The sequence below is a fragment of the Limulus polyphemus genome, unplaced genomic scaffold (genome assembly GCF_000517525.1).
Source record: "Limulus polyphemus unplaced genomic scaffold, Limulus_polyphemus-2.1.2 Scaffold4217, whole genome shotgun sequence".
NCBI lineage: Eukaryota > Metazoa > Arthropoda > Merostomata > Xiphosura > Limulidae > Limulus > Limulus polyphemus.
The window spans coordinates 21124-32046 of NW_013669827.1; the positions used below are offsets into that span (position 1 = coordinate 21124).

At 35.3% G+C, this 10923-nt stretch overlaps 1 protein-coding gene across 2 annotated transcripts in view; it reads left to right on the forward strand.

Moving 5' to 3' along the window:
• Nucleotides 1-10923, forward strand: part of LOC106470789 (3-phosphoinositide-dependent protein kinase 1-like) — a 50241-nt gene that overhangs the window by 6778 nt on the left and 32540 nt on the right. For both annotated transcript variants that reach the window (XM_013931355.2, XM_022399428.1), the window contains exon 2: nt 10006-10179. In XM_013931355.2, coding sequence (XP_013786809.1) covers nt 10006-10179 — 174 coding nt within the window. The remainder of the gene's footprint in view (nt 1-10005; nt 10180-10923) is intronic.

Genomic DNA, 10923 nt, shown 5'->3' on the forward strand with positions numbered 1-10923 from the left:
ATTTAAAAGTTATAGCATGAAAACTATAACAAGCACAAAATGGTTATGAGATCAGTCCCAGGGTCCGAGCCCATGCTGAAAGAGTTAGTGCCATCAGCAAAGTTTACTTACTAAGTATGCCCTTATGAATAATATTAATATAAATGAAAAAACAGAGAACAAAGTACTAACCCCTTAAGCACAACACTAAGAACAAAGGTCCAGTTTGATTAGTTGTTTATTAGAGTTGACAAGGAAGCTACCAGGTTGCTACTTAGTACATAAGCCATTAGATCATGGTTCTGTGGAAACTATAAATCATGGAGTTCATAATTCTTACTTTCTCTCATTTGATTTTCTCTTAATACCATACTTGTTTATTAGTTACTTGTTTCTATTGCTATGTTTCCAGTTCACCAAGGTTTCTTGTACTGACCTTTAGCCTCCTACAATAGGATCAATCATATTGACAGTTTTATGGCTGGAACTTTCTTGAAGGTACAGAGGTGTGTATTGATATTCACTATTGCTACAGTATTTATAGGTGTCTTTCTTAGATTTGATATCCATTTTGTGAACAAGCTGGTTCTTTTACTTCAGTGGCCTTACACATTTTCTGTAATTTTTTTGATTGCTTTTTTTTTGTTCCTAGGATTTCTTAGGCAGAGAGGTTTTTCTCTACCCATACAACTTTCCTCTATGTGTTTACAGCCATTCTTTCTAGTTCCAGACAGATGAAAGGACTGTTTTAGTGTTTTATGCACCTATGATACCCTTTAGTGTTATAGTATTATTTTATTTTCCTCTTTACAGAACTTAAAAATGTAAAATGTGTCCTATAAAAGAATGGCTTTGCTGTTTTCTCTCATCAAAAGAAATGTTGCTGGGAGATAATTAAACCAACTTTACACCCCAGAGCTACAGTTTGATATGCTTAAGTTTCTGATGTTTTCATCATTTATAGGGGCTCATTGTTTTCAGTCAAAAACCTAAGCAGATGTTATAATCCTTCTTACCCTAAGTGTATTTTTAATTATTTTTGAACATAAAATTTATTTTAACAATTTCTTCAGTGTTAAAATGGTGTTCCTACAGTTCAACAATTTTGTTAGAATTTTATTTGTTCTAATTGTGGATGAGGTTGCATGGGATCAATACTCTGCTGTCTCTTAATGTGTACAAAAGCAAACATCTAAAAGAAGCCCTGTGTGGTAAATTCTTTGCACAGCTGTCTTAATTATTCAAAGGACTCTATTGCATATCTACTAAATTGATCTTCAGAGTTTTGTGCTAATCAACATACAGTAGAACATCACATATTCTGAGACATTAGTGCTCCTCTGAACACAATTAAACTATCTTTCCTGTGCTTCTGCCTTAGAGATTTGCATGCCACTAGCTTTTAGTGAACTCCCACCTAATCTCTCAAGAATTCTTACAAACTGTGCTACAGCATGATGACATCATTATTTAGCATCAGTTTTGTCTTCCAGTGCCCAATATTCTTGTCTTTGCCTGATCCTTTTTACCTCTCTTCTCTACACCTTAACTCTGAGGCACTCCAGAGAATTTTTGTTGGAGATTCTCATTCCCTTTTCTTCACTGTGGCCTGTTCCACTTATTCTACCATTTCTCTGCTCACTTGGCCTTTTGTTGCTGGGAATTGTTTGGTAGGGGTGCTTTCCTTCCTGAGGTTTGATTTATTTCTCCCTTTTATGAGATTTTCATCTCACCCCCTTTCTTTGTTTAATTGCCCGGAAATTTTTGGGGGTACTCCTGATTTGATTGATTTATGGGCTGAGGCTGCCCGTCGTCAATCCTTGATTTCATCCTTAGTTTCCACACTCTCCCAAGCCCAACCCTCCACCACTGTACCTCAACCTAGTCCCCTGTTTCTTATCTTTCAATTCCCACTTCCCAGCTTTCCTCTTCTACCCAGCATCAGACTCTTCAAGCTTGTCAGTGACTACTAACTCGAGTCAGGTCCTTTGGGGGCATGTCTGTCACAGTTTCTACATATGTTGTCACACTTTTCTGTACACAGAGGGGTTATCGTACTTTTTTACCCAAGGACTTTCCAATTCTCTTCCCATCCTCTTCTTTATTCACCTCTGTCTTTTACCCTGAGTCGTGGTCTTGATTGACAACTCTCCTTGTTGTATACTATTGGTAGTTCCCCTCTAGCTGACTCGATCTTGATTCTCTCTTCTGTGCTACCTAACAACCTGATCCCCTCTTCCTCTGCCACTATATCTTCTTTCTTACATCAATTTCACACATCAGTATTCCTTCAAGGGATTTCATACTTCAGATTTGGGATTTGTCTTGACCCGTAGAACTGGACTCTCATTATGTGTAGCCTTCTTTCTTTGTCGTTTCTGTCACCCTTCCACTTTATTCATCTACCAATGTAAGTGGCATATCTTTTGCTGTTAGTCCATCTGTTGTCATTGTCCTCCTAACTGTTGTACCTGTTTGTTTGATTGTGGATCAACTGTCTCTACTATTTCCAGTTATTGTGCAGGCTTGTGTTGAACAACATTTCGTCTTGCTTGATCCTGCAAGGTGTTTCCTTTCCAGTTCTGTCCACCTTGTTCCATTCCTTCCATAGGCCTCCTCATTCCACTCTCATGCCTGACAGAGACATCATTGTTGTTTTGTTTGCTCTTACCTATGAATCTTTCGAGCCATTAGCAACTTGCAATATAAACCAAAATTCACTCAAAGCCTATTTCCTTTTACTTCTCACCTGTGCTATCAATTCTTCATGAACCCTCTTCCATCACTCTTATATTCTTTTTCCTGACTGGTCCATCCTTACTAGGACTTTGGTCACTCTGGAATGTAACTGCTTTTTCTCTTTTTTTTTCCTTCCATCTGTTTCTCACCTCTGTGATCAATCAGACCCAGAAAAACTTTTGTGTTCTGTTTGTACTGTTCGCTAATACTTCTCATACCTCACACTTTGTAGGCACCTGTCACTGACTCTTCATTCCCTAGGATTTCTCTTTCTCCAGGGACGTTTCTACTTTTACTCGTTGGGTCCAACTAATTCTGAGTTTAGTCTACTCTTCATTGATTCATTACCTTTATCATTCCTTTACCACTCATTTCCAATGGCCATTGGATGAAATCATTCAGGTGGGCATGTGGACTACTACTCACACCTTCATCACCTACCATCTGGCTGTTTCATCTCCTGAAGGTTACAGCCTGCCTCTGTTTGCTATTTTACACTCTATCCACCATTTCTACACTGGTGAGTACCTTCCTTTTTTATTCTACAGCATTTATTTATAGGATCCCACCATGTGGCTGGTGGTGCTTCCCAGGGTATACTTATTTCCCAAAATTCCACATTGAGCCAGGATAACAGGAATCACTTGTACCTTTCCACATGGTTCCATATATGAGATGGGGTGTTCCGCATAATCACTTGAGGCATCCTCATGGTTTATTTATACATCTGACTACTGTCAGACTCAGACCATACCTATTACATGGAATATCATGGAAAAAGCCAGCACCAAGGGGTGTTTTGCCCACTTTCTTGTCTTGCGCTTGCTGGATTTTCAAAATATGGTTATGTGGTCATCCTATGCACTATCTCCAATAAAAACCTTTCTGGCTTAAGAACTGATGGGGATCTGAGCATTTTCTCCAAATTCCTCCTCCCTTCCTCAAGTGGAGCATAGGAGACCCTCACTACTTACCAATTCCTAGCCACTGGGGTGGTTGATGATGGAGAATCCTCACTGATTGGGACCTAGCTGCTGGGGCTAAAACAAGAGGTGCCAATATGGGGAAGAGTGGGGTAGGGTTGACACTGTCAGTGTAGTGCAGGTCATCCCTTGTATAGCTATACCACGTGCTACTTTTGTCCTCCTCCTGTAGCCTGAGTCTGTTCACTAGAGTTGAGGTGAGCACAAAGCATGGTTTGAACATTCCCCAACCACGCTGCACATATTATTGGCTCTCCAACATCTTGTGTGAAAGTACTTGGAAGACCATGTTTTTATTCTGCTAATCCCTGTGACACAAGAGGCTCATTTGTCTTTTTCTCCCTTACTTCCAGGCATAGAGTATACCCTGGAAGAGATGCTATCTCCCACAGGTGTGCCCCTATGGAGCCCCTGCCATTAGGTGTCATATTCCATGGGCTTCCTTTGGGTGCATTCAGAAGGGAACTCATCTATATAATTTTTTCAGTGGCCCCCTCCACCACTTCAGTGTGTCATTCTAGCTTAACTGTATGATATCATCTCAGAAGTTAACATTTTCCTTATGTGAAAATGTATTTCCAATAGATACCTCTTCACATATATTCCCATCCATCCTCTCCACATCTGGTGCACCTTTGTATTCCTTGCCTCGTCAAAGAATGAATATTCATGAGTGCAAATCCATAGAGGAAGTTAGTGTGCAAGGAGATGTGTCACTCTCTTATTGGTGGAGGGCTTTTGATGCATAGTAATGTTATTATACAGTAGCACAATTCATGAGAATTCTTGTGAAGTTAGGTGGGAGTTCACTAAAAGCTAGTGGCATGTAAATGTCTTAAAGCAGATGCATGGGAATGATAGTTTAACTATGTGAAGAGGTGTGTGTCTGTTGGAAATATATTTTCAGATAAGGAAAATGTTAACTTTAAAGAAACTTTACATTGTATTTGAACCAAAACTTGAAAATTAATTAAATAGTCAGCTTTTCACTCACTTATCCATATGTATTTACCAAGGTCTTCAAGGTTTGCTAGGTATTTTAGTTTTATTGGAATTATTATAATTTTCCAATCTTATTTGAATTATTGGGCATTTTTAGTTTCTTCCTTTTCATCTTCTCCCAGAAGAAGTATCAGGTTACTTAAATAACATTTTATGATGTTGCTCACTTGAGTTTGCTTGTGAAGCTAGGAAAACTTGCTCCCAAAATGTGTGTCATGCTCTGTCTCCACCCCCATTGGAAATACATATTGCATTTCCATTGGTTTTATTCCATTTCTGCAATTTGCAACTGCTGATCAGTGAAAAATGACCAGAGGTAGGTTGAAATCTCCCCCCCCCCTTTGGATACCAGGTTCTCCCATCTTTGGTGGTTCTGTTGTTGTTATTCTAACATAACAGTTGTGGATTCCCTTTTATCTACTTTCTGTGGATATCCAACTTCTTACTAATACCTCAGTCACAAGTTATGGTCCATCTTAAATATCACAGTATGTTGTACTCATGGTGTTTGAAGAAGGTCTAATCTCATATCAATCTTCTCAAACTTTGGGAAATCCATTAAGGTGCTCACATCTCTCCTTCTTTCAGGCTTTGCCATGCTTGCTCATTCAGACAACCTTGCTACTGTTTTGGACATTAACTGACAGGAAGCTACTCTTGGGCTGAAAAACATTTTGTGCAACTAATTTCTAGCTTAATATGTCAAGCCTGTCATGTTTAAAATAGTTTCTCTATGAGAGAACAGCAGTTATACCCAAAAAAATGATGTAACCCTGTTAAAAAGCTTTGTGTTTATGTTTATTTGACTTATTTTGTTTTAAAAAATGCTAAGTTTATATAGAAAACAAAGATTTCCACTTAACTTGGAAGTGGGTGTACAGCAAGATAAAGCTTAAGAAATGTTTTTTTCACCAAGGAGCAATAGCATATTAACAATAATTTTATGTAAAATTGGAGATGATAATTCTGATTTCTAGTAGCTAACAGTATTTGGCAAAGCCTTTATTCAGTTAGATTTTATAAAAATTTTATGTTTGTATAAATGTTTTTGAGCAAAATCATAGTGTATGTGCTAAATTGTTTGGCACATGTTTGTCTATAGGACATGTCTGCTGTTGTAGATGTTTGGCTCCACAATCCTTTTGCATGTCTATGTGTGTGTGTCTTGAAGTTGCACAATTTCACCCTTTGAAATAATTATATTTATTTATCAAAAACTTAATTTGATGGATGTGTTCAGAAATCAACTAAGAACAAAGACAAGAACTTTAGCATTTTTTATAATGCAGAATTACTTTCATAGTAAGTTTGGTATAATATTACATTAATTAAGAATGCACATTGTATATAAAATATTTTACATATATTTTAAATGTCACTTGCATTTGGTTTACACTGAACTGTGTATTACACTTGAACACAAATATGTATGAACATAAAACTACATACATTCTACATCAAACCCAATAAAGCTGATATATATAGATTGTATCCTTCCTACCTTTGTGAAGTTGAAGCACAATAATCTGTGAACTTCAATCACATGAGTTCATGCTTTCAGCATTAGAAACAGTAGTTGAATATCAAATAAATTATATATTTTATTAGCATATATAACCTAACTAATAACTAAAATTATTCAACTACATTGGGAGTCTGAATAATGGCACATTAGATGACAATTTCAGTTGTTTCAGCATAGATATATGAAATTGTAATATAAAGAGTGATTATCAAGGACATTTCACAGTTCAATATGTCATATCTCACAAATAGTATTGCATTGTAAAGTGAAATCACAAGGGTGTTAAGTGTATTATGTGGGTGGAAATGTTAGGTGTGAATTAGTAAAATTTCCTACACACTTCCATGTTGCAGTTGCATGTGCTCACACTTCCAGAAAGGCTGAAGTGTGCTTCATCAGTTCATAAGATATTAGCAGGCCGATGATCATTGACTTCTAGTCTTGCCAACAACTGCAACTTATAATCAACACATTGGGATAAAACTATCATCTTCAGTTCTTGAACATTATACACCTTGTAAGGAAACATTTGCAAGGTTGATCAAAGAGCTTTACAAATAGTTGAACTTTGAAGATCCTGACACCCAGGTGAAATAATGCTGCACTCTAGTATAGCTAACCTCAGCAAGAGTTTCAGTAGATGTTGTGGTCTGCCTGTACATGGCTTACCAAAAGTGGAACCTGTCATCTCAAGTTTGTTTATATACTTGCGCACAGCAACACTGGAACAAGGCAACACAGTGGATGTTATGCAATCTATGGTATTCCCTGAGAGTTGCTTCAACATTGCATCTTTTGGTTTTGTCAGCTTCATGTTGGTTTGATGAGCTGCACTGAGATCAATAAGCTCATTTATACCCATTAAGAATACACAGAAGCAACTGCTGTGGTGCCCCTTGTGGCAACATGTAACAACTATGGCATTTGCATCCACATGATACTGTTAAGATCCCTGTATAATTTCAACTTCCTATGCTGTACCATTTGTGAGATAGGACATGCTGAACTGCAAAACTTTCTTTATGACCATCTTGTAAAAAAAAGGCACAAATAGTACATGTAATCAACTTTCAAAACAGTAAAGTTTTAAACTGTAGCTCATACAAAACAAAGTAATTGAAACAAGTTAAGTATAGTTATGGTTTACATTGTATTTTATTGTAATTGAAGTACTGTTTACACATCTCTTAATGCTAAATATTGTGTGTAATATATAGTTCACAGTTTTATTCCAGACTGTAGTGGTTAATTTATGCATGTAACTTACTTGGTTAAAACATAACTGAAACCATGAACTACCATCCCTTGCAAAAACGAAACTAAGTGCAGTGTAAGCTTTGATAAAATATATATATATATATATATATATGCATTTTTGACAACTTAAGCTTTAGATGCTTATATGCAAATTACTTAAGTTTTGTTGTTAACCCTAAAACATTTAATTCCTATTTCTATAATGTCTCATGTAATTATGATTTCATCAAAAATTGTAATCTGGCTTTTCAAGTAGAAATTTATTTATAAAAAATTAGGTTTTTAAATTTTAGTAATTTTTTTAGAATTGATCATTAATTTGCTTACTTCTATTTCATATTCATTACAAGTAAGTCAAATACCATTTCTGTGTAAAACTTAAAATATAATACATCAAAATTGTTGTGATTTTCTCAACCACCAAAAGAAAAACATTAAAAGGTCACTGGAAAGTATTTTAATATATCACAGTTAAGTAGATGAAAACATTTGATTTAAAATCACATATTTAAGAATCAAGTAATTACACCATCACTAGCAGAATATTCCAGTATTGACTTCATATTCCTCACTAACCAATGTTTGATGCAGCATCAAAAATTGCATAGTAGTATTAGAAATACATAATAGGAATTTAGCCCACTTGACTCAGGTGATCTAGGAAACAACTGGATTCCTTTTTCATTTAATGACTGATTATTACAGAAAGAGGTAAATTGATTTGCAAACTTCTCTATGCTTTTTGTTCATGTAATTGTCCACAAATGAAATGAAGCATCTGAAAATGAAAAATAATGACCTTCCCCTCCCAATTATTTTTTAAAACCCCTACTTTTCATAACCCTATAAAATGTACACATGTTTTTATAGATTACTTGTTATTCTAATTACAAAAACTGTTGCAATGAACATAGGTAATGACTGGAACAAAATTTCAAGGTAAACATGAGCATCATGTAGAAGGTATTTTACAGACTGAGCTTTTACAAGATGATTGTAGGCATAGAACCAAAACCATTTGTCCATGTGGGATATTGGCATAAGTTAAGACAGATTCACAGAGTTAACTTAAGTGTCTGTTAGAACAGACTTCTTTTTAATGTACTTATCTCTTTAGTGAATGTTATATTTATTAAAGGTGAAAACAAATAATTGATTTTTAATATTTTTCCACTTTTTTTTTTGTCTATACATGAAGGTCTTTATCACTCATATTGAAGTCAGTTTCTATGTCCCACCTTACTTTTTGACATTACTTGTTTCCTTGTTATTGAACATAAGGTGCACATTCTTTATGATACTGATAAGGATGGTAATTTATCTGTGACACTATTCTTGGCTTATGGAGAGTGTATTTCAATCTTAGTAAAAAGTTGAGAGTAGACATTTGTATATTCCTTCTCACTGACCATCAACTTAACATGGTTTGTACTTGTACCATGTAGTGTCTTAAAGTGGGTATGATATAGCAATTTTGATGACCATTTTTTCTCTCTTCATGCTACCTCATTACATTTTTTGCAAAAATGTTCTTAACTATGGTCAAACTTTTGTCTATTCCAGAAATTTTTAAATACAAGTAACTTTATTTGCACATCTGGCACAATCAGATTGCCAATTTCAAGTTGATATCTGTGTTAGTTATACTATTGAGTGTGACAAACCCTGTTATTAGATTTTTGCAATTAAGTTAATAATCCATAACATTATTCCATTGGCTTTGGGTAAGCTAAGTATGGTACAGTATTTCACATGAGCACTTTTCAACATTTCTTGCACTTTTACTTTTTGATGTGGTATCTTGATGTGCTTTGGCTTTATTAGATTCTTAAGTTGTCTGGTGGGTGGATTGTAGGGCTTGAGTGGGAGATAGTGAGGACATACCATTTTAACATATATATACATATGTAATACTTCATAGAAATCCCATACATTATGTTTATCATATACCTTTGTAAATTTCTCTTGACTCACTTAAGGTTAGGGTGTTCTTTATAAGTACGTGAAGCTTTTTATATCCCACTAAAGAAAGGTTGCTGTTTCCATTATCTTCCAGATAGCTCCTCCTCTTCAGTGTGATGACTAGCAACTGTTTATCTGCACAACAATTACTTGAAATTGATGTTTTTTGGAATTGATATTTCTTTCCTTTTTTTGAATGTTGGGTTTGTCTCCATAAAAATGGTGTTCCAACCAGCACCAATTTTGATGTGTAGTATCTTAAATGTTTTGACAAGTATGTGAAGGTATGAACACACTGTTGATGATAAAAATCTGAAAATTGTGAAGCATGAGAATGAATTAGTAAAATACATGACATGACTAATGACATATTAAAAGTCACTGGAAAAATGCTAAAATTACCAGAATCACAAAGCTTACGTTACTATTTACCTACATTAACAATGTATATGGATTCCATATTTTTACTAAGAAACTAGAAATTTTTATGATTAAAGCCATCTAATAATGTGCTCTACCAGGAAAATGTTCTAAAGCTACTAAACATTATTTCTCTAGCAAACAATAAGCCAACATTCAGAACCTCTGAAAAGTGCATCAATGACAATGCCAACACCTGTATTGTCCAGCCATTCAGGACCACCACCTGCAGGAACACAGCAGCAACAAGTGAAGAAATCTCCAAAAGATTTCATATTTGGAAAACTAATTGGAGAAGGGTCATTCTCAATGGTAAGTTTAAATGTCTTGTAATTGAAAACTAGAAATAATTTGCACCAGATCAAAGGAAAATCATGCAAAACGTAATAGTTGTGTTATTAATAGTTAAAATTCATTATCAATTTCAACACGAAAAATAAACAGCAAAATCATATTAAAGAATTTTGTGCATTATATATGCATAATAATTCACTCAATGTGTAAGCTACTAATAATTTGATAGATAACTATATATATATATGTGTGTGTGTGTGTGTGTGTGTGTGTGTGTGTGTGAAGATGTATTGGAGAATTATAAAGGTATTTTTCCAATAATATACAAAGTACAAGCACATAACTAATCTGAACACATTTATGTGTTCACTCACTCACTAGGCTTACTAACTATATATTCAAGAATGTGCAGGTTTTCAGGTCTTCTAGTGAACCTTTGAAACCTGTTTTCATAAGCTTAGCCTATAACAACCTATTATTTGATGCTTTATTCTGTAAAAAGTTTACATTTACAGAAATAGAATTCTTTATCTTTATATAAAATGTAAAGGTCAGTTTATAGTTGTAGCTGTCATGCATGTGACCTAAAGCAGACACTCCATGGCCAGGTGGTTAGGACGCTCGACTCGCAATCTGCGGGTCGCGGGTTCGCATCCCCATCCCACTAAACATGCTCGCCCTTTCAGCCGTGGGGGCGTTATAATGTGACGGTCAATCCCACTATTCGTTGGTAAAAGAGTAGCCCAAGAGTTGGCGGTGGGT